This window comes from Megalops cyprinoides, chromosome 2 (assembly GCF_013368585.1).
Source record: "Megalops cyprinoides isolate fMegCyp1 chromosome 2, fMegCyp1.pri, whole genome shotgun sequence".
Taxonomy (NCBI): Eukaryota; Metazoa; Chordata; class Actinopteri; order Elopiformes; family Megalopidae; genus Megalops; species Megalops cyprinoides.
The window spans coordinates 63105764-63130421 of NC_050584.1; the positions used below are offsets into that span (position 1 = coordinate 63105764).

At 42.8% G+C, this 24658-nt stretch overlaps 2 protein-coding genes across 3 annotated transcripts in view; both read left to right on the plus strand.

The window, feature by feature from the left end:
* Positions 1 to 5463, plus strand: part of osbpl1a (oxysterol binding protein-like 1A) — a 44741-nt gene extending 39278 nt beyond the window's left edge. The window contains exons 27-29 of one of the 2 annotated variants that reach the window (XM_036522168.1): positions 858 to 948; positions 1394 to 1414; positions 4222 to 5463. In XM_036522168.1, the coding sequence (XP_036378061.1) occupies positions 858 to 948; positions 1394 to 1414; positions 4222 to 4324 (215 nt within the window). In that variant the 3' untranslated portion in view covers positions 4325 to 5463. The remainder of the gene's footprint in view (positions 1 to 857; positions 949 to 1393; positions 1415 to 4221) is intronic. The other variant, XM_036522169.1, reaches the window with a different exon arrangement.
* Positions 5464 to 11532: 6069 nt separating this feature from the next.
* Positions 11533 to 23597, plus strand: LOC118772020 (NACHT, LRR and PYD domains-containing protein 3-like). The gene is made up of 12 exons (XM_036520258.1): positions 11533 to 12030; positions 12423 to 12671; positions 13372 to 13413; positions 13686 to 15411; positions 16329 to 16412; positions 17036 to 17203; positions 18015 to 18089; positions 18338 to 18451; positions 18791 to 18937; positions 19988 to 20155; positions 20698 to 20790; positions 23480 to 23597. Exons 1-12 carry the CDS (start codon positions 12012 to 12014, stop codon positions 23595 to 23597), a joined length of 3003 nt encoding a protein of 1000 aa, XP_036376151.1. The 5' UTR covers positions 11533 to 12011.
* The last annotated feature ends 1061 nt before the right edge of the window (positions 23598 to 24658 follow it).

Below are 24658 nucleotides of genomic sequence, written 5' to 3' on the forward strand. Positions count from 1 at the left end.
CCTTTCGAGGAATTGCCACTTATTAATTGTCTGTCGAACAGAATAATCGATGATTGTGTACCGCAAGGCAGGGCAAAAGCAATGAAGTGTTACAAAGTGTGTCTGTATACCTCACCGGACCACACATAACAGTGCACCCATATCAAAAAAAAGAGGCTAATAAGCTCAGTTGCTCTCCTAACACTATAACAGTGATGTAATGCTGAGTGTAATGCAGCAGTGTAGCATAGTGGTAAGGAGCAGGGCTTGTAACCAAGAGGTTGCTGGTTCGATTCCCTACTTAGAATGTAAGTGTATCCATTCAAGTTAAATGTGCAACAGTGTCACACCAGGCTATGTAAATGGGTAACGTGTGAAAAAAGGTAACCTACGTAAGTTGGTCTGGATAAGAGCGTCTGCTAAATGATAATAATGTAACGTAATGTAATGCATGGACCAAAATAGTCGCCTGTAGACGGAACCTGCTGCAGACAAGTTAACAAGCTATCCTGAGACACCAGGTTCCATCGTCTGTAAACCAGTTTAACTCAGAAGAACATTTAAGGAGACTGAGCGAATCGTATGGCTCACATTCCTTACACGTTCATCTCATGGAACATTTTCTGCACTGTGTTCTGTATAGTGCTGGAAAACGCACACACCGTCTGCCATTAGAATCATTAAGCTGCTGCACTGCAGGGACCAAGTGCTCACGCAGGTCGTACAGGTAGTGCTCTTCTAGCCGCGTTGTGTTATTTGGCTGGTACACGCTTCTCGCAGGCTCAGTTTTGACCCTGTCTGCACGGAGCGGGGGGGGTGGGGGAGTTTTTCAGGGGAGGGAGCGAAAAAGAGATGACTCTCTCTCCCTCCTGTCGCAGATTTGGCGAGCGAGGAGAAGAAGAGGCTGGAGGAGAAACAGCGGGCGGCGCGCAAAATCCGCTCGAAGTCCGACGAGGAGTGGAAGACGAGGTTAGCCGAGGGGACGCAGTCCTGCTTGAATTATTTAGCAGAACGCGCTCTGGCGCCTGGCATTACAGCCCGTTGTGTTCATGCACCTGTGCGCTGTCTCATCTCACGTGCCCTGCCTTAACCACGGCCCAGGCCGAATGAGAGGTTTATCCTGTTCTTTTACGCTCAGAGAAAAAAGGACAGTAGCCATCTCTGTAATAAGTAAGTTAATTATTTCAGCAGTCCAGTTTGGCCTCTGCCTGCAGCCTGCAGCTCACTTTTTTTTTTTTTTTTTTTTGCATTCATTCATTGGTGCTGTCATGCTGCCATTTCGGTGTTTCGGTTATTTGCCTTTCAGTAATTATTTTTCATTTTTCTTGTGTTCCACCCATCCAGTGCATTTGCTAATAAGTGCCCTCTTTTCTCTCCACTGCTTTCTCCTGTGTTGTTATGTTTTCATGAGAAGAACCCCTGCTCTCGGCCCCAGGTTTGAACTGCCTGGCACTTTGCGGCGTTTTATTTATTTATTTTTGGTTTGCTGTTCTGTGTTATAGCGCCATCTAGAGTACTGCTGAAGTACTGCAAAAGACGCATTAGTTGTGAAGATGCAAAAAAAAAAACATATGCGGTTCCAGGAGTGGCAGAGTATTCATAGCTAGGAATGTAATATTTAAAATGAATCAGTCAATTAAAATGATTCAGTTTGTACTTCCACAAATACTGTATGAGCCCATTAGCCAGTGCTGATTATCTGCTACTCAAGGACCTGTTTTGAACATGTAATATGGTAAAAAATGGAAAATTTCTGAAATCACAATAACAGCAACAGAACATCACCAATACGACCTATCCCATGAGGAAATATTTCATTTCTAAAGGCTGATTGGACGCACCATCTTGTCATTTGTCCATAGTCCATTAATGGTAAACGTATTGTGCTGTTACGCTTGTGCTGAGTATCAAAGCACAGGCCTAGTGATCTGGTTAATGCATAGGCATTGTGTGGTGTGTGTCCGTAGCGATTAAAATGTCTCAGTAAACACACCACAGTGCCTAACGAGCACTGCCAGATGGACCCGCCTAAGTTCCATTGCCCTGGTTCGCTCATCTGCTTTGCCTTCACAGCTGATGCGTCTGTTGTGTGTGCTGTATGTCTGTATAGCACTTACCCTGTACTTAAACTGCTTGAATAGGCCCTTTAAATTAGCTAACGATATTGAGCTTAATCAGCCCACGTATTCGTGTTTCTGTCTACGATGGATTTGAATGTTACGTTTAACCCAATCAACACTGTACGTCTGTTGGTCTAATACTGAGAAAGCTTAGATTGCTTTGTCAGGCTTGACTCGCCTGTGGAAGTGGCGTAGTGGTATGGAGCAGAGCTCATACCCCTAGAGGCTGCTGGTTCGATTCCCACGTGGGGCACTGCTGCTGTGCCCGGCTGTAACCAGGATGACAGCGTCTGCTAAGCAAACTCAGTGTAATGACTTCGAAACATGGCACCGTTGGAATCAGTGCCACGATCCTGTGGCATGACGCGCCGCGGCTTGCTCTCTGAGAGGGCCTCTCGTACCCGTAGCCGTTTTAACCCGAATCCCTGTTCTTCGCACAGCCCCGCCCACTCAGCCTTCCCATCAATAGGGTGGCCATCCAAGCTTTTAATTCGATAACTGGACGAGATGTTCTGCTAAATGAATGCATTTGACTGTAGGAAATTTTAAAATGTTGAGTGCCCACAGCATATGCCGACCTGCATTAGTTTAACATAATAACTCATCCACCTTATGTTGTTAAGAGCTTTGGATGCAACAAAAATCTTAAACATTTCTGGCTCTCTAGGACCGAGGTTCACCTCACCTGTGTTCAGGCGTACCCAGCATTGTTCAACAACAGTCGTGGATGTGCACTGTTAGATACTGTCTGCTAGAAGTGGAATAATCTGGTCCCCGGGGAGATACCACTGTCCCTAAAGAGTCATGAAAGGTCACAGCGAGAGTGACCTGCAGTCATTCCAGTGGGACCCCGCCCCTGAAAACACCCCTTCTTCAGGGAGCAGTTGGTTCAGCTCGTCAGCATTGCATGAAATGCAGCCGTGTGTGTTAAACTTTAAGTCACACCGGCATTCGCGTTAGTTGGGCAGACACAGAACTGTCATGGCTTGTCAGGTGGTTACTATGGACACCTGTTGGAAGTCTGTGTGTACATTCCGCCCCTCTTACACCACATGTCAAGACACCTCCTGTCTGGAAAGGGCTGTGCTGTTAGTGTTTGGCCCTCCACAGTCACAGCTTATATGCATATATATATTATATTCTATGCAAGCTGTCAGATTGAGCTGTTTATTGTCAGTTTACTTCTGCTCAACGGTGGCAAAAGGCAAAAAAAGGGTCGAATTTGTGCTGTTGTGATTGGGCCGCGGCTCATAAAGGTGGGCGGGGCTAAATCACAACTGCCTGTGACCACCTAGTGGGCCCACCTGAAACAGGGGCGACCTTTTCCAAACCGAGAAGCATCCACTTCTACAGTGGCTTCAGAGAGTATTCAGACTCCTTTCGCTTTTTGCACACTTTGTTGCATTATACGTTACGTTCATTTAGCAGACGCTCTTATCCAGGGCGACTTCCAGCACAAAAGAACAGAAGTGCACCCATTCAAGTTGAATGAGCAACGGTGTCAGACCCGGTTAACAACTCTCCCAGACCAGTGAGTGTGAGCACAATGCTATTCAAGCGCTACCACAAGTTAACTTGAGAAACCTGACTACAAAAGGGAAGCCAAGTACACTACCATACATCAGTCGCTAGACCACAGAATCCAAAACACATCACAGGACCATATGTAAAATAAACACCAAGACTTAAGACTCAATCTAAAACGTACAGCATCAAAGCAAGTGCAAAAAGTGAAGGGGACTTGCCACTGTGCGTGTCTGCTGGAGCGGCCAACCCTGCACACAGTCTCAGACCCTGAGAACTCAGCCTTCATCCTGGAGAGCATGTCAAGTGTGTTCAGTCCCTGTCTCCCCATGCATGCCTGAGTGTACATGCATGCAGGCATACGTGCATCAGTGTCAGCGTGTGCGTGTGTGAGTGCACACGTGTGTCTAATGGTTCGCGACTGCGTGCAGGTGTGTGTAGTTGTGAGAGCATGTGAACATGCAAGTGTGTATGCATATATGTGTGTGCTTGTGTGCTGTGAGTGTATGTGTGTCTGCGTGGGTGAGTGTGTTTTTATCTGCATATACGAGTTTATCTGCATTTTGCCTGAGGGTGTGATGGGCTTCTTTTGTTTCAGGTGGTTTCACCAGGGACCCAACCCCCATGTGGGCTCCCAGGACTGGCTGTACTCCAGGGGATACTGGGACAGAGACTACTCGCAGCTGCCGGACATCTACTGAAGCGCATTCCTGTGAAGCCACAGCTCCGACCCGCCCAAACACTGGCCTCTTCCTGAGATCTCAGCTCCAGCTCGCTCCAAACACTGGCCTCTTCCTGAGATCTCTGCTCTGACTCGCTCCAAACACTGGCCTCTTCCTGAGATCTCAGCTCCGACTCGCACCAAGCACTGGCCTCTTCCTGAGATCTCAGCTCCGACTCGCTCCAAACACTGGCCTCTTCCTGAGATCTCAGCTCCAACTCGCTCCACACACTGGCCTCTTCCTGAGATCCACGCTCCAAGTCGCTCCAAACACTGGCCTCTTCCTGAGATCTCCGCTCTGACTCGCACCAAACACTGGCCTCTTCCTGAGATCTCCACTCCGACTCTCTCCAAACACTGGCCTTTTCCTGAGATCTCAGCTCTGACTTGCACCAAACACTGGCCTCTTCCTGAGATCTCCACTCCGACTCTCTCCAAACACTAGCTTTTTCTTGAGATCTCAAATCCAACTCACTCTCAACACTGTCTCTTTTTTAAGGATTGTGTAGCTGTAATTGTCTTAACATTTTTTTTTTCTTTTTAGAACCTGCAAATTACTACACTTATGCAAACGAACCTGAGACTTGGTGGCCCTTAAGAACCTTCACACTGTGGCAATAATTAGTGTATTTTTAATACCTGACACCTTTCAACCTGCATTAGGATATATATAAATTATTTTTATTTCATGTTTTAACATTTATTTGTGTATTCGTAAGGTGAGAGGTACTAAATCGCTCCTGAAACGAGCCCCCCCGGTCACAACGTTTCAGTTTGTCAGGTCAACCCACATGACAGAGAAAGGCGTTTTTCTTTTCACCTCTTAGATTGTAGCAATAAAGCGCAGTTTGTTCATTAAAAAGGGCCAGGATGTTCCCCTTTTCTCCACTGTGGTTGGTCCGAGGGCCGTGGTTATATGTGAATGACAGGATGAATTTTTTTTTTTCCCCCGGTTTGTGATTAAGGTGCACTGTTTTGTGTTGAATGTGGTCTGTCATAATGTGCTCTCTCCCCCTGCAACAGTCAAGCCTGAGGAAAAGAGAAGCTGCTTAGATCTTCCCCGCCGACCCACTGAAGAAAATGAACAGCTGCTTTTTTTTTCTCCTTCTCAGAACAGGAGAAAGAAAAATCCTGACGTTACTTGGTTGTGACGTCAGCCGAGTGCAGCGTATAGCCCAGAGGTTGAGTGGCTGGCACATGGCAGGAACAGTGAGTCTCACACATTTGTAGGTCAAACGGTATGGAATTCATATCTTTATGAACAGGGGTTAGTTTGTGACAACTTGGAGAATATCTGTATTTCCCTCTGAGGAAAAATGGCTTGTTCCTGTTCAGCTGTGAGTGCACAGTATCAAAGCATCCCATCTCTTCAGACAGACTGAGGAGTTTATGAGCACCATGTTCCACGAATAAATGGTCATTTTGCTTTCTGTAAATGAGTTTAGCCCACATTGGAGGAGAGGGGTAGACTAACACAGAAGTACAGGTTTAATGTTCGGTGGTGAAGGGTTTTTTTTTTTTTCTTCAGACCTTCTCAGGAATTGCTTTTTAATAAGCTTCAGTTCGACACGGAACACAAAATGGAGAATCACAGTATTTCATTGACACGGACATGGACTCCAGATCACTTTCTTAACTACAGTAGTAGTGGTGATAGCTCTTTGCTGAAAGCGAAGGGGTTAATAATTTCAGTTGAACATTTTTTGACTGAAAAACCTAGAAGCCTGTGAATTAGACCTGCGGCCGGGTGACTATTCACTCTTAAGTTAGCATCCGTTGGGGAAGTTATGTGACGCTGGCCATTGATGTCACACATAAAGTCTGTGTGTGTGTGTGTGTGTGTGTGTGTGTGCGCGTGTGTACTAAATCTGTCATGGGGGAATCTGACCCCAAGAATCTGAATACACAGAAGTGTGTGCAAGTCACATCATCAGTGCAAGCAGGGCTAGGGTAAGAGGAAGTATGTGCTACGTCACATGGTTTCTACCCTCTTGACTGCTGCATTCTGAAAACATTCCTCTGCTCTGATGTGAATAGGTACCCTAACATAAGGTGTAGAACTTTAGGATGTTTAAAATGTGTTGTACGGAAGTACACACGCTTGTGTGGCCTTTGGCACACACACGGTTTTATATAGTCTTGAATATGGTGTATGTTAATTACAAACATAGGATTTCTATTGCTGCTAAATAAAAGCATTGCAAAATGTACCTGCACAGGTGTGTTGCTTCTCTCTGTCTCTGTGCTTCTCCTGTGCGGGCGTGCCTTCACTCTAGGTGTCACCAACAGAAAACGAACATGGCTGTGATTATAGTTTATCAGTGGGAAAAGTTGATCTGAAGAAAAAACGGTCAATATATTCAAATGCTGAATGTGAAGGAGAGCCTTCACCTTTACCCAAAAAGCTGTTTGTCAACATGTTACATGTTTGTTGAAACTGATGTTTTCTGTCAGTTTCAACCTTGTCAACAATTGAGGTTGTCTCACATAAATTCCATCAAAACAGGTCAACTGTCACTGTCTGATTGTGTGTAGGTGTTTAACTTAACTAGATCAGGAATTGGTTAATGGGACATACCTGCCAAATGAGAGGCTCATTAAATACAGTTAAGGGTTACTGCTAAGGTGGACTTTTTGCTTCAGTTGGTGTGGCTGTGTACTCAGACTGGTTCTTTTGTTTGATCTTGTTACGACCCCCTGTCTAGAGTCAGGCATCGTAACTAAAGTGAGTGGAGTATCCCTTCTCTCGTCCCCAGCACTAACCACGCTAGCGACAATTCCGCAAAAAAGAAAATTTATTTTCATAAACAACCCAGGAAGGGAAATCAAACTGCAAAACTGCAAAATAACAAATGGAAAAACACAACTACGTAATCGTTTTAAGTGTCTGCTAACCTAACAACAAAAAGTACAAAACAGAAAACTTAACCTCCCTAATTAACATAAACGGGGGAAAACGTAGAGATCAAACAAAAAGAAAACGGCTCCCACCTCCCCACGGAGCTTCCAACGGATTTAAGTAGCTATTTACAATAGGCCTATATACAAAAATATTTTCAAGAAAGACGAAGGCAACCAACTGCCAACACGTCTGACGCGGGAGAGGGAAAACCCGGCATATGACCCACGAGTGCGCCTTTATCTCCCGTCCTCATTTCCCCCGCACCAATCGCAATCTGCAGACAGGAGAGGGAGGAACAAACACAAAATGAAACAAAACAGCCTCTACGTAACGGGTCTCCTCCTCCCTCTCCTTCTAGAAAAGTCTTTGTTTTTTAAGTTTTCTTCCTTACGTTTCATTTTTTTTTTTTTTTTTCAGAAGTTGTTGGCCAACTTCCTCACATAAGTAGCGGATTCTGCCAACGAGATGGGAACAGCTTTAGCACAGTCCTCTCAGAATATCTTGAAAAACAGTCATTTCTGCATTTGAAGATACTTTTTTTGTTGTTGTGGCATTTTTACATACTTTTCTCCTTTATGCAATGAAGTTTTTGGAAGTTCCAACATCTGAAAGAAAAAAAGTCACCAGTTCTTATACACACTGGGATGACCACAACCCCTTAAATTTGTTATTATTTTGTTTGGAAAAAGTAGTAGATTACAGTATGGTCCTGCCCAGGGATGTTTCTAGCTATTGAAAAGATCCGGGGCTAGTCAGGTTTGCCTGGTGCTTGTCTTTTTTTTTTGAAGGGAGATCGGCATCGGTAGGTTGGGGAGGTTATATCTACCTTTATAATAAATAAGTATCACCATTTACATTTTTACATTTATTTATTTAGCAGACGCTTTTATCCAAAGCGACTTACAAAAGTGCATACAGTAGGTACAGCGACAGTACGGGGACAGGATGTGTACAGTTCCACAATGAGACAGTTCTCAGCTGAGAGCAAGGTCTGTTTGAGGACGCAGTACTATCAGATTTTTACAATTACAGCCTAAAGGGCAACTAGTACGATATACTTTCGAACGGCAAACTTCAACAACTTCAAACGGCACAATGAGCGTCAGGGTAAAGGCGGCAACAAGAGACAAAATTTAAAAGCACAATTTCACAATCACCACACCTTCGGACGCTGCAAGTCAAGTTCCGTTCTGTTACACAGCCTGTCTGTTTTTTTGCTAAAAACAAACTTTTTTCAGGGCGAAAATATTCGGGGCTAGGCTTAAAACATCCAGGGCTATAGCCCCGAATGATCGGAGCTAACGACGCCACTGGTCCTGCCCCAGTGTGTGAATACCGCTCGGACATAATCTGTCCTCAACAGCACACTGAAATGGACCTGGCTCATCGGGTGACAGGTAAATCGAAGTTATCACATTTGCAAATGAAAATGCATAACTGTGATATATCATTGAATGTGCTGTGCTTGTATAACTAATCAATTCCAGTTAAAGTGGCTGTAACACCTTCTATATATACAACTACCCGTAAACCATAATGTATAACAACACTAATGTTAGTGTTTTTGCCAATAGCTGCACATAGCAACATGAACTTGGTGTTTCATGATTGCCCTCTATCCTGCTTTTTAATGAAATTCTCTCCCTGAGGTCACACAATACATAAATAAATAAAATAAAAATATAATAGATTGGATAACTTCCATTGCGAGGAATGGACAGTAAGCTGGCGTTAGTAAATGCTGGTGAAAAACAGTTCCTCGGCGCTAGGTGATGAAGACCATAGCCATTCCAGATGAACTCCAATTTACAGGACAACCACGGACATCCCAGTGGAGACTAGGCAAAAGTTTACTCCGCTCTTTCACCACAACAACACTGATGAAAATTCAGAGCAATGCGAAAATACAGGCCTGGCGGAAGAAAATGCAGAAAAATAAATGGAAAATACAGAGAGGTGCAATTGCGATCCACGGGGGCGCACAAAAAGTGCGATGCACCCCTAACGCACCCTGAGGTGACCTCACCATTCCCCGCCGTTTTCTACTAATGCGCCGCAAGGAAGCTACATCAAATGCAAAAATGAATCTCCAAAAATTAATGCAAAATATTCCTCAAAGTCTGATGCAAAAGGTTTATTGTACATGGTTCAAAATCACATACAGTAAACCGGGCTGGTCCGCGCGGAGCAGTAACGTCATCAGTCATAACCCCAAGCAGTCCCCCAAAGCAGTCCCCTAAGCAGTCAGGCAAGCAGTCCCCAAGCAGTCCCTAAGCAGTCAGGCAAGCAGTCCCCCAAGCAGTCCCCTAAGCAGTCAGGCAAGCAGTCCGGCAAGCAGCCCCCCCAAGCAGTCAGGCAAGCAGTCCCCCCAAGCAGTCAGCCCCATCCCCAAATGCATCTCCCTTTTTATGCTTATTCCCTTAGCCCCTCCTGGAGCTTAGACTCAGACCCCCTCCTTCAGTTTCATAACACACATTCTGTACACTATTTTTCCAAGATCACACCTGTCTAATTAAAAATAATTACCCCGCCTTGGCTGTACACTATTATCTCCAAGACTGCGCATATCTAATCTATAAAGAAAAACTGTCCTTTCTTGACCTGCTCTGCCTTGGCTATACTCCATAAAGAATCCCTGTTTGCGACTCCCCTTTTTTAGACTCCAACTCTGTTATCTTACACTCAGGGTCCATCCTCAGAGCAGTGCTCGGACAGTGTCCAACTCTCATTAACAGCCCCACAACAGGCCTTACTTGGCATACAGGTGTCTCACAGCTGCATACCCCTCCCGCAGTCTCCTGTACTCTCTTGACCCTTCTTTCTAGTTTCTGCTTACAGGCATACAAAGTATAATAGGATACATTATTATTCATTTAAGGCCTATAGTGTTAGGTTGTTTAATTAATAGAGTAAATGGCTCATATATCAATAACTTCAGTTAATATATCAATAACTGCAGTTAAAATAAAAAACTAACATCTATTGGCAATGCTTATAATGTTTGCTGGCAATAATTTATCTCCACCAAGTAACAAGCTTAATCGTACCACGTCAAGCTCCGCTTTTCTCTGGTGGGGTGAAAGTGGCAATGCTTACAATTTCCACATGGGGTATACAGTTAATCAGAAATTTTCTACAACAACCCCCATAGCGCTGGGCCAGCAAAAATTCTACGTCCTTCATTGATATTCAGTTAAAAGCAGTTCTGCTCTGGACCGAACTCCCTTCACAGGAGGGGGGGATGGGTGGAGCGTGTGTAACACGCCCACATTTTACGGGAAGGAGAGGCCTACTCAGTGTGTGGTAAACTTAGTAGCGTGAATAACTTGGAAGGAATTCTGGATTTTCTGTGCACATGTGCAATAATGTGTGGCTCTGCCAGAATGCGGTAAAAGTGCTCTGTAGCACAGAGAGAGAGAGAGAGCATATAGACACAAAGCATATGCCATTATGTTCCTCGGAATTAGAGTTTCATTCCCATAAGCTTGCGGGGGTGTGAAGACTGGCCCTCTCTGGAAGGAGAAGTGTAAGAGCTTAACGTTCTAGGACAGAAGGAGAGAAACACCAGCAAGGTAAGTTTTTTTTTTTTATCTCTTCTGCCTCCTCTAGGGCAGCAGCTGTGTATCAATGGGGATTTGGTCTGAATGGACTGAAGGGAACACAATTTTTACATGTGAGGAAATCCAAATCCAAACGGCACGTCAAATTCGGTAAATTCTTTGTTTGTCCGTTTAAATGTATGTATGCTATGTATTTCTGTTTCTCTTGATACATTTCTGAAAAGTAAAGTCAACATACATGCCCATGAATGGTGTTAGAGAAATATATAAGATATGAATAAACAGTTATAACTTTTTTTCTGCTCACATTCTTGAAACAGTTCGGGAAAATGGGTAATAAGCAGTCCAAAGCATTTTAGGGTTTTCTTTTGTAAGGAACTTTTTTTTTTTTATAAAATGGTCCTATATTTACTGCACATAAAGAACTTCAAAAAATAAAGATCTTAAAAGAATTATTTAAAATGTAGTATTGGAGAAACTGGGAGTCATCTGAACCATTTCTCAGAAGAAATCCCTTGGAAGAATGGTCTATTAAAATTTTTTAAGACAGATACGTAAGTAATTTCACAGTATTTTTCACAGTTCTGCTTTGATGATTATGTTGAGAATGTATTAGCAGAGAAAATAACTTCCTGCCCTGCTTGTTTAAATGGTTTGTTTAATTTCCCTTAGTTTTAGACTCAGAACTGTAAAACTCTAAAATTAACCTCTTGATTCATTCTCTCTCTAGCATCAGTTGTACTAATTTTTTTGTCATTGACTGACTTCCTGTACTCCAGGACTACCAAGAATGAAACTGCAGCATCAGGCACAAAGATGTGAACAATTAAAGATTTAGAGTGGTTGTAGTCCTGTCGAGGTTCAGTTCTGAAGAGTCCAATTTCAACTTTTTAATTTCCTTTATACCTAAATACTATATTTTACTTATACAATATATACACTTAAAATATAAGCACCCGTGTCGCAGACCAAACAGGCTTGTCTGTTGTTTGCCCATGGTGGGCTTACTCTGGGAATTGGGGTGTTGAACCCATGTGGGCTATACCTAAAGGCACTCCAATGCCCACAATAAGGATTAGTTATGATGTCCTGTTTGGTCCCCTGTGTTTTTATCATTTTAATGGAATGTGGAAGTTGTAATACGTTTCACAGGGGCAGTAGTGGAACTATATCCATTCCACAGAAGGTTTTGTTTCTGAGGGAACATGGCAGAAGAGAATATTGGTGAGTCTGATGTCATCACAGCCCCTCTGGAGGACCCTTTGTGAAACAGATGCTGAAATGGTCACAGTATGAGACAAGAGAAACACCTTTCTGTGGATGTGATTTTGAGGTTTCATCTGTTTTCTTTAAGAAACTTCTTTTGATATTCAGTACTTTGGCTTTCCATTCTGAACCTTAAAAGAGCCATGGAGCCGTTTTAGACCAGCACAAAACACTCAATATAACTGAATGTAGAGTTCACACAGGGTATACAGATTCAGTGTTTAAAGTAAGAAGAGTGCAGATTTTTTTAAAACTCTCACAATCCCTACTTTTACACTGTAGAGAGTAGCTGCATGTGTCAGAGACGGTCACATTGCACATATTAACTTTGGTATCTTTAACCCAAACAGGAGTGGAGTTTGTGGACAGGAATAGAGCAGAGCTTATTCAGAGGGTGACTACGATAGAGCCCATAGCTGACAGCCTGTTAGCACAGGGCATGATTCAGAATGAAGAATACTCTGATATCCGTGCTGCAGTCACCAGTCAGGAGAAGATGAGAGTGCTGTACACAGTCCTGCATTCTGGCGGAGCAGCTGTGAAATCTGAGTTTTACAGGATCCTAAGAGATAAAAATTCCCATCTGGTCCAGGAGCTAGGTAAGATGGAGCATCTACATCCTAGACCATCTCTCAGTCCTGTCTCTCTGGTCTCCTCCTTCTTCACCTCCTGTATATCTCTCTGGCCTCTTCTGTCTCCTTCCTGTCTTCCAGAAAGTCATTGGTGTGACTGTTACTAGTTAAAGAGTCTGGTTGAATTAAATCTGTAACACAGATCCAGGATGTTTTATCAGAGAAGGGATTATGAGCGCAGCTACTGGCTGATGAAAAACAGGAAATGATGTCATTTTAAAGCCTAAAACACAGATCGGAGCCCGCAACATTACAAAGACAAACCCAGTTAACATAGAGTAAAGTTAGCTACATAACAAAAAGATGCAGAGTAAAGTTAGCTACATACCAATGAGTACAGTGGAGTTACCTGTAGAAGAAAAAAAGTGAAAAAGTCAGAAAAAGTCAGAAAAAGAAAAAGTGAAGATAAATTACCAAGACACGCAGGTTGCAGTTATCCACAGTAAATTACAGACATTTACACACAGAATGGTCTCAGCTATTAGTAAAATACACAAACAAGTATGCAGTAGCTTGTGTGTGCATGTCACCAGCTGAGCAGAGCCACCCTGCAAAACAATAAAAAGCAAAGACAGAAGCAGCAACAATATTAAGTCCTTGACTTTCTGCATCGCTAACAGAGAGGTTGTAATTGCTAACATTGTTTCATCACTTGTATTCTATTTAGAGCAAGGTAGAATGGGGAATCACTCAAGGACACTGGAGTCAGGTGAGATTCTGAGTTGCCATAGTGGATTGAGTCAAAGTGAAACATTTTATTTTCATTTTTCCCTTTGTTTCTTTGTTTTTTTTTATTTTTTATCTATAAAGGATAATGCAATCTCATAATGACAAATCTGTACTGGTATGTAGCATTCTGTGTCGCTCTTTGGTTATGTAATTACTGCATACTTCCTTTGATTTTTTTCAATGGCAGAATATGACTCATAATACTCATATTCATGTGGTTTCAGTAATTACTTTCCTTTTTTCCCTGGTAAGAGGTGACACGTATAAGTGACAACTACAAGGAATCGGTCAGAGATGAATTCACAACCGTGCGAGAGTACAACTCCCGCCCAGGTGAGTACGTGCGGCTGGAAGATCGATACACAGAGCTCCAGGTGGCACTGCAGCATCAGCAGCAGAGAGAGCGTGAGGAGGAGCTGCGACTCAGGGGAAGCCATTTCTACGAGGCCATGGAACAGAAAGGGAGTAAGCGGTTCAGGAGCACATCAGTGGAAGAGCTCTTCGAGAAGGATCAACATGGAGAGGTGCAGAGGACTGTGGTTCTGCACGGCCAGGCGGGGGTCGGGAAATCCTTCACAGCACAGAAGATCATGTGTGACTGGACCTCGGGAAAACTCTATTCGGCCCATTTTGACTTCGTATTTCACCTCAGGTGCCAACAGCTGAATCTAATTGATAACACAGTCAGTGTTGTGGATCTGATGGTGAATTGCTGCGCAGACCTAGAGACTGCAGTTCCACAGATTCTGACCCGCCCAGAGAGAATCCTCTTTATAATTGATGGTTTTGATGAACTAAATCTGACCTTGATGGTACCAGGCAGCAGTTCTGGCTCTGATCCACAAAAGAGGTACCCAGCTGAGGAGACACTGAGCAGACTCATCGGCAAGCACATCCTGCCCAAAGCCTTCCTCCTTATCACCACAAGGACCATGGCTCTGGACAAACTGGACCGTGTTGTGAAGAACCCAACGCGGTGTGCAGAGATCAGGGGCTTTTCAGAGGAGGGAGTGAGAGAATACTTTCAGAAATTCTTTCAGAATTCACAAGAGGCAGCACAAGCTTTTGATCGTGTCCAGGCTAATGAGTCTGTGTTCACAGCCTGCTTTGTTCCAGTTATGAGTTGGATAATTTGCACGGTTCTGAGGGCACAGTCTGAGGACGGTACCGACACACCGCACGCGCTGGACACGACCACCTCCGTGTTCCTACACTTTGTGGACGTTCTGCTCAATCACCACAGCCGGGATCTGAATTCACAAGAGCAGGAGTTCCTGCAACGCCTCGGCCATTTGGCAGAAAGAGGGATCAGGGAGAATCGGGTCTTGTTCGAGGAGGAAGAGGTGAAAGAGCTTTTTGCAGGTCTTCCCGAAGTGCCATCTTCCTTTCTGAGTAAAATCTTCCTCCGGCAGACCATTTACGCCAAGACTGTGTACACCTTCATGCATCTCAGCTTTCAAGAGTTTTTCATGGCGTTCTCTTGCTTTCTGTGCGGCAAAAAGAAGTCAAAGAAGAGAGTGAAAAAGCTGCTGAAAGAAAGCGCTGAAGGCAATGACAAGCGTCTCCTCCAGTCGATTGTGCCCTTCCTCTTTGGGCTCTCAAACAAAGAGGTATCCAAACAGAGCCAGGCAAGGAAATACAAACTCTCCATCTCCAAGTCCACACGCTCCCACCTGCAGAAATGGACTGAAAAAATAATCGAAGAACAAAACAGAAATCCATTGCTAAACAGAATGAAAATGACCATATTACATTGTTTGCATGAGATGCATGATGACCAGTTTGTGAGAAGGGCAATGGGCAAATTCGAATACGTTAATCTGTCCGGCCATCCGCTGGTGAAGACCGACTGCGGGGCGTTGTCATATTGCCTTCAGACCGGCAGCGCCCCCAAGAGCTTGGATCTGCGTTACTGCAACTTAGCGGGAGAGGAGTTGAAAATACTGCTGCCAGCACTTCACAGGTGTGAGGAGTCACGGTAAGTGCATCTGCACAATCAGACGCTGCCAGTCTGTGCTGCACATTTCACAGGAATGAAAGGAAACTGCCAAGGCTAGTAAGGTAGGGTTACTCAAGGTCAATGTCTTACATCCTTGGGCATGCCATTTTTCATTCCAGCTCTCGGTTAATTACGTCTGACTGAGCTGTCACCTGAATGCTCACATGAATAGCCAGCGTCCGCTTTTTATTTTAATGCGTTTGATTTACATAAGAATTCCAGTACTGGAGGTGCATTTGTTCTGATGACAACATAAAAACTGTGAGTGCAGTTGTAACGACAAACCAATTGTTGAATTAATAAACAACCAAGGCCGTTTTGAACAACTTGTTTTGTCAACAACAACAACAACAAAATATTGTCATTTCGTAGATGTTCTTAGCCATAGTGACTTACAAAGTTTACAGTTTTTACATGTTATCCACTTACACAGCTTGGATATTTACTTAGACAACTGTGGGTTAAGTACTTTGGTCAGCAACAGCAGTGCCCCAACACGGAATCAAACCAGCAACCTTTCAGTTACGAGCCCTGCTCTTTACCACGATGCTACACTGCCACCCATGATTAATTACCAAATGTAGTAGAATTGAAAATCTGTCCATATTAGTCACTTTATTAGTAATGAATAGTTTCAGGCATCAAAAACCTCTGTTCAATTGATCAGCAATCCAAGGTATTCTTGAACAACTCATTACTAGGTATGTCTAAATTCAAAATCTGTCTTTATTAGCAAGTAGGTAAAGAAGAGAAATAAGGCAGAGAAATAATCATACACTGTCCATCTGCTAACCGGGAACATTGTTTCTCAGCGGTCTGAGTGTTTTGTTGCTGGTTTGAAATGCTGCCTGTGATGAATGTAGATTGTTGATGAGGTACATGGGATGTGTTCACAGGCTGGGTGTGACTGACCTCATAGACGCCATTGTAGACGATCTGTGCTCAGCCCTGAGGAGAGGAGGAAACCTGAAAGAATTTCAGTGAGAAAAAAATTCCTTATACTAAGTTACTTAAAAGAATAGAGTAAACATGTTTCGCATTCATTGGTAATATTGTCTCTTTGATCTGTGTGGGGTAGTAACGGTGAGTCAGCATCACAGCAAAAGCAATACTCTGAGTGGCAGAGCAATGTTTGCAAATATCTGTATCATGGCATATGCAGAACTCATGATTTGTGCATGGGAGCAGCTGGGGATAACTTGTGTATAAACGCCCACAGCATTTTTGGGTTTATGACTCCTACAGTTCTAAAAGGATAAAAACCCCTGTTCTGTCAGTCAGTCTCTGATTTTCACATATGTAGCCTGCCACGTGGCACAGACATTGCCTAGTTTGGGAATGACTATATGAGAGCTCGGCAGTGGAGTTCACCATGTATTAATTGGCATCTATTAATTGGGGAGCCCCGGTAAGTACAAGAAACAAATGAAAATGACCTTTTGGCAAGTAATTTCGCAAGTCAATGACAATATATGCCAGCTGCTTAGATTACTTAGAATGTTTTTCATAATGCTGATGCCTGTTCTACAGTATTCTGTTTTGTTCTGCACAGCCTGCAGGGTCTTCTTTCCACTCTTACAGTGATCTTTGTGTTTTCCTACAGTCTAGGGAATCACAAGCTGACAGATGAGGATATAGAGAAGGTGCTCTCTGCTCTTAGCGCACAAAACAAGCTCACAGATGTAGAACTCACAGTTAACTCCATCACAGAGAGAAGTGCTAACAGCTTAACTCACTTGATTCTCAGCTCTAACAGCTTGCGCCGCATAAAGTAAGTGATTTGAAGCATCTTCTTTCTTGTCAACATGTTGTGGTGTTTATTTTATTTATTTTCTTAGCTAAATTTATTTCGATTTTAATCGATGGCACAGGACCAACAGTCCAACTCTTTGCATTGTGGGATTTGAAGGAAAGGGGAAAACAAAAGATGGGTAAGGAAAAGACAGGAAGCACCACAAAATCCTTCCCTCAATCCCAGCTAGAAGCAGAGAGGCCAAAACCCAGTCCATTCCAGGGAAACCGAGAGGGAATAAGTGATCCCAAAAATCCTTTTCTTTCAGCTCAGTGTCACGGACCAATGGAACGATTCCCATCACCCAAATCAATATGCATCAGCCGTATAAGTCTCTGTCCGGTTGAATTTTTAGCACTATGGATTTTTGTGATGGTCCTCCCCTTCACCATTAACCTTTTTTATGCTTACCTGAAAAGGGAGGCTGCCTCTAGCTGTGTGATGAATTCAGCAGCATGTTTCAAAACAAGGAAAAAAAGAAAAAAGCATGAAGTGTCTGTTTATTAGTTCTATTGGCGACTGATCACTGTTTTCAGTGAGAGGTCAGCGCAGATAGAGTTTACTGAGAAACAGCTGAATGTTATTAACCTTGTTTAATAAAACCACTGCATTCACCTGTAAATTTCAGATATTATGAAATTCTTCCTGCTCTACGATAAATAAACACATTCCTCAATTAATTTATCAATTCAATTCATTAAGAGGCAGCAACATCCAGTACATCTACAGCCAAAAACAAACAGGAAGCTTTAATGATGCTTTGTTCTCATCTCTGATATTTTACTCCTAGAGTGAAAGGGAACTGTGGAAATAATTGCCTTTATCCTCGTCTGTCCAAACAAGCAACACAGCACAGATACATAGTGTGAGTATTTTAAATAGTTTTTACAGTACAACATAACAGCAATATCAGTAATATATGATTTATGCAACCATTCTCAGCATTATACTCCTCACGCATCATAGATACTATAAAAAATTTGTAATATATTACTAGTATATTGTTAGTAGTGTGTTTACTAGTTCCGTACATTTTTATGCCATGTTCATGTTGTTAGTTAAATTTACAAAATTATGTTTTCTAAATTGGTCTTTTTCCGTGTGTGTCATCAGAGCTGAGTTTGAAAGTTTAAAGGCATCGGAAGTCCTTCTGCTCTGGGAGAACCTTAGAGACAAGGGTCTGATAGAGTGCGCACCACAGGATCATATTTTTTTGAAATGGAGCAGGTAATCGTGGAGGATTAACATAATTATTCAGCCCCCGGGAAAGGACATGATTATGTCCTCAAAATGCACACTAAGTTCCCAGGGGGCCACATCACTGTCCATAGAGAGGTCTCTGTCTCATACACAAACATCCACACACACACACACACACACACACACACACACACACACACACACACACACACACACACACACACACACACACACACACACAGACTATTCTACATGAGCATTCAGCACTTTACTGTCTGTTCTACACTGTGCAGCTCATGTATAAACTAAATGCATTTGACTAGTTTTACTCTTCTAAAACAAGTCATGGCTGTGTTTGGTTGACAGGCTGCACATTAAAACCCCTGAGGCTCATCTCCCAAATAAACAAGAGACTCTCACTGAAATACAGCTGTATTTTTATGAAGATGAACCTTTGACTGACTGGAGATGCTTTTTACAGAGGTATCAGTGTTTGGAAGAATCACATCAAAGGTAATAACATTCTAAAAATATTTTCTCTAGCAAACTGCATCTGGCACAACTGCACTTCATGAGGTAATGGTACGTTTAACTGTATACAAGCGGCTAAATAGTGATGTCATGCCGGCACTCCTGTTCAGCCTAGGTTGACTTGTCGTCTGAATGCATTTCTGGCCAGGTGAAATCACTTACCAAGTGCATGTGATGTATGGATACCTGTTGACACACCTGCTTAATACTGACATGATGAACAGGTCAGTGTTGAAGGGTTGTAATGCCAGGGGGAGTGGCAGTGGTGTTTGCGTTTCCTGTAAGGGTTAGAAGGGTTATAAGAACAAATTGGGATGGGAAAGATACACATGATTAGTAAACACATAGATATCACAGACAGGTAATGACTGCTGACAGTATTTCTGACTGAGTGCACCAATAAATATAGTTACTGTATAATGGAAGGAGAGGACAGGTAGAGAGGGACCATAGCCAGGTAAGTATGTCCAGGTAAGTGTCGAATGCCTGTCTGTCTGTGTTTTCTCGATGGACTCCTGCAGGTATACTCCCCGCTCTTTATGTAACTCTGCAATGAGGATGAGGGGCAGCTGTCTCATCTAAGACAGGTGAAAGCTTGTATTGATGGCACACTAAGTGTTCCTTGACTCATGGTGCAAAGCCAAAGACACTGATTACCAAAAGAATGGATTATATACACCCCCAGAAACCAAAGCTAACATGAAAATTCCTGCTGAACGACTAACTACAAAGTGCACCAAAATCACAGCACTGTGCTTATTGAGCTAAATTTTGGCAATAACATTACTATTCTAACATGCTCAAGTAAAAATGTTAACTTTCAAACTGATATTTTGCCTAATCCTGAATAAACACTGATGTTCGTGTTGACTGAATGCACCTATATCTGCTGGAATTTGCTGATCTCTTTCAAATATTATAAATCTGCTGATATCTCTCACATAATAACAAATGGAGTTCATTCATAAGTTCCCTGTGTCATGTAAATTATGTGTTTGTGTGTGTGTGTGTGTGTGTCTGTGGGTGTTGCAGTCAGGAAACCAGCCCCATGTGGGAAGAGAAGATGGAGGCAGTGCTCACCGCATTACACACAGTGAGATCTCTGAAACGGGCAGTACTGAGTATGTCATGGCTGACTGCGAGCTGTGCTACCAGTATCATCAGACTCATTCAGAACTGCAGTCATCTCAGCAGTGTTGAGTAAGTGCTTTTTGTTTCTTTCATGTGATTAACAGTGGAAGGGATACCTTATAGAGTGAATTCTGTCAAGCCCAGGGCCAAGTGCTTGCTTAGATTCACTAAGGGAATTATAACACCTCTAAGGCAGAAGGTGATTACAGCAGATACACTCAGGAGGATAATGATAGCTCTGCTTGCTTAGAGGGTTCAGTTCTAAGCGCAATTTAAACAACCCAGGTGCCTCCTTGTGGCATTTTCCCTTCCATGTTGATGACATGTCTCATTGATGTCAAGAGTGCTACTTTACCACAATATAAATATGACAGTGTTATCATGTGAAGAAAATCACGTTTCTCATGTTTCTACTGGCAATTCTTGTCTGAACAGTGCGTGTGAAATTCTAAGTGGAATACCTGCCTCTTTTCCTGCCTCCCAAAGTCATGCCCATAGCAACAGCATCAGGGCATGCCAGCACAGTGCAGCAGCCCAAGCTGTGGCTTATTTCACTACTGAATAATGGCTATATGTGTCCTGACACCTTCAGTTTTTCCTCTGTCATTCAGGGTTAGAGTGCAGGATGGCCTATTGCTGGAGGAGGGATTTGCAGTGCTCCGTGAAGCCCAATGGTCACAAACATGCACGCTGACAGTTAGTGGGTGAGTACTTTATAATTCGTAATAACAGCAATATGACACCCAGCAAGCTGGTAATTCTGTCTCAGCAGTAAATCTTTTTTTTTTTTGGGAAAACGTGCTCAGTTAGGGGAGGAAAATGTGGCTAAAACTGTGCGAGAGTTGCCGGATGATCGGATTTCTGGAGGGAGACCTCCAGGATGAGTTCATCTGCGACCATTGCCGACTCGTTGAGCTCTTGGAGAACAACATTCTTGATCCCGAGGCCCAAATGGCTGGACATTTACATTTACATTTATTTATTTATTTAGCAGACGCTTTTATCCAAAGCGACTTACAAAAGTGCATACAGCAAGTATAGCGGCAGTACGGGGACAGGATACGATACACTTTCAAACGGCAAACTTCAACAACTTCAAACGGCGCAATGAGCGTCAGGGTAAAGGCGACAACAAGAAACAATTTAAAAAGCATAGCAATTTACGACAGCACTATTTAGGGGGGGCAGCAATTACGTGCCGGGTCAGTCCAGGTAAGGGACTCCACAGTAATCCTGAATGGTTCGAGATCCAGGAACCAATTAGTACGCCCTATAGGGAGATAGTGCACTCACCGAAGCCGGGTAGGGGGGAAGATACAGATCAGATAGCGTGAGAGAGCTAGGTTACAGTTGGGTGTCGGTGTAGATAGGGACGCACAATTCCAAGAGGGGCGACATCTCCGGAGATCGCAGTGACAATCCGTTTCATGCCACTACAAGACAAGTTGGCCCACAATCCTGAGAGTGGGAGGACTGAAGAGCCCCAGAGCACCCAGGCGGCCTCATCCTCTAAGAAAAGGGGGTTAGTGATAGTGGGGGACTCAATCATTAGAGGGGCAGATAGCATAGTGTGTTCGCGCGACAAGGAGTCTCGCATGGTCTGTTGCCTGCCTGGTGCCCAGGTTGGAGACCTCCTGGAGTGTGCGGACAAGCTCCTGGCCAGAGCGGGGGAGGGTCCAGTGGTCATGGTCCATGTTGGAGCTAATGAGATAGGAAGGGGTAGGTTCAGGGTTCTGCAGGACAAATTTATTGAGCTAGTGGGGAAGATTAAGAGCAGATTTATGGGGCACTGGACTCCTTTTGGAACAGGGGTGACCTGTACAAGCAGGACGGGTTACACCTGAACCAGAGGGGTACAGCTGCACTGGGCAAGCGTATGCTTAGGGTAGCAGAGGGTTATTTAAACTAGGGTCTGGGGGGGCAGGGAGTTTATACAGTCAGATGGGTAGGGATAGACAGACTGCCGGAATAGAACACACCATGGCTTTGTATTAGTAGTGAGGGAACCATGATTGCAAATCAGTCAGAGCAGCACTGTAATAGAGGTGGTTTTGAACAGCTGGGAGTGGAAAGGAAGGACAGGAAATACACATGCAATACCCTGAAATTCCTCTGTTTAAATGCTAGAAGCATAAAAAATAAAATTTTGGAACTAGAAACTGTTATGAGTAATAGCAATTATGATGTTGTTGGGATCACAGAGACGTGGCTTGGTGCAGGGGATGGGGATGAGTACAACGTAGAGGGATACAAGCTGCTAAGAAAAGATAGAACCAATAGAAGAGGAGGAAGCGTAGCTCTCTATGTAAAGGATAATCTTAATATTCAGGAAATACCAGGAATGGAGCCCCTTGGTGTTAGTGAAGACAAATGGATTAAAATATTGGGGGAAAATGTAAAGGGTCTGAATGTCAGAGTATGTTATAGGCCACCAGCCTCAGACAGCAGTGTTAACAGTATGTTATTTGATAATATTAAGCTAGCATGTCAGGAGAGGGACTTCAATTACCCTTCAATTAATTGGGAAGGTAAACAGGTCACGGTAAATGTGAGGAAGAGTTTTTAGATGTTGTAAATGAGTGCTTTTTGATACAGTATCTTACTCAACCTACAAGAAAGAACACAATTCTTGATCTGGTTTTGTGTAATAACCCTGAAAGAATTTGCATTACTGAGGTAGGGGAGCCACTTGGAACGAGTGACCATAGTGCAATTACATTTGAAGTTTTTTGGCAAGTTAAGTCTGCATTCTCCAATGCTACAGTTTTTAACGTTAGACAAGCTGACTTTATTAAGACTAAGTTCTGCACTGATATAAGGAATTATTATTTCACACAAAGAGTTATCAATACATGGAATAGGTTGCCAGGTCATGTAGCTGAGGCAGAGACCCTTGCTGTGTTCAAGTACAGACTTGATGCAGTTTTGGATACTCTTTAATTATAATGGCAAGCTTAGTTGGGCCAAATGGCCTGTTCTTTTCATAATATGTTCTTATGTAAGAAAGTTTTTCCTCTCTCCTATGCATGATAAAAAAGACCATATAGATTTCATCTGGCAAGGTGTATCTGACACATTTTAAACTCTTTGGGTGTATACAAACTCATATCCTTGTTTGGCATACCCTTTCATGAATTTCAGCACTCTTCCCTTGATACATTAAACTCACATATTAAAGTGCTGATTTTAAAAGCATTTCTGTATCTTAATGTTTTCAAGGGCATCACTTACGTTTATGAGATGCATGATCTTTGAGAAAAAAAATCATGGACTTGCTTAGGTGTAGTATAGCCTCAGTGACCACAGTACTGGTCATATCTGAGTATCTGAATTTAGGCCTGTAATCAGAGCTGCCCCCCATCTCATACTGTCTATCCTTTTGTATCTCTGAAGGAGGATATGCAACAAACAGATAGATCAGTGCAGGGATGAGGCATCCAAGCTTCTCCACTGTAACTCGTACCACCATCTGATTCATCGTGGGAATTCACTTTCACAAATACCACAGTAAGCCTGTAGAAAGGAACATGCCAATTATAATTGAACGTAGCAAACCACTGTAAATAAAAGTTTTGCTCCATTACAACGATCCTAGAGGGTGCTCAAACCCTCAGGATTCTCCACTTGGCTGCTAAACTGACTAATATGTGAGATTTTGAGCCAAATTATTTTTTTGTACCTGAGTGGAATCCTTGGTTCTTGTGTAAAGTACTTAATTTTCTACTCAACCTGTAGTTTTTGGGGTTAATATATGGGTTTTCCAAGGACAAAAGTATTTTTTTTATCCTGGATTAATAAAGGCAAGTAAGCAAATATCACATGGTCATTGAATAGTCAGGGGAAAGGAACTAAATCTAAAAATAAAGTTCAAAACTTATTTCTTTCCTACTGAGATTTCATCTTTAAGTAAACTAAATTCTCTCTTTTCCTTTTATTGTAATTTTCCTTTTATCATGTACTTGTTATTTCTTCACCAGTTATTGTCAGATACCATCGATATTGCATTCTGTTCTCAAAACATATTTGTTCTTGCAACACGTTTCAGCACTAACCGATTTTCTTTTTCTATATCATTCTGCAGGGATGCATTGCCTTCATGTGTAATGGGTACAGAGCTTCACCTGTTCTACACTCTCCCACCATCCATCCTTATTCAGCCATGGATTTCAATGCTGCAGAGTACTCACATAGTCAGGGAGTCCACCTAATGGTTTAAACTACAGCACAGGATTTATCTATGTGAAGGTGCTGGAATTATATTATTAAATACTGGAATTAGTAACAAATTTTTTATTAAATACTGGACTTTGTAAGAGCGTTGACCTGAAGAACATGGTCACAAATTAACACTTAGCCACAAAAAGTATTCCTCTCGTAGATAAAAGCATATTTGATCCCTCACCCCTGAGTCACGGATTTTGAAAGGTAGAAATGACAACAGTTTTAGTACTTAAATCATGACTCAGTATTAGTTTTCCAGGACTCCAAGATTGGCAAAAATAAATATCAATGAAATGTATAACAGTGTCAGTGCAGGAAATGTACATCAAGTCTGTAAGTTATAATTTCAAC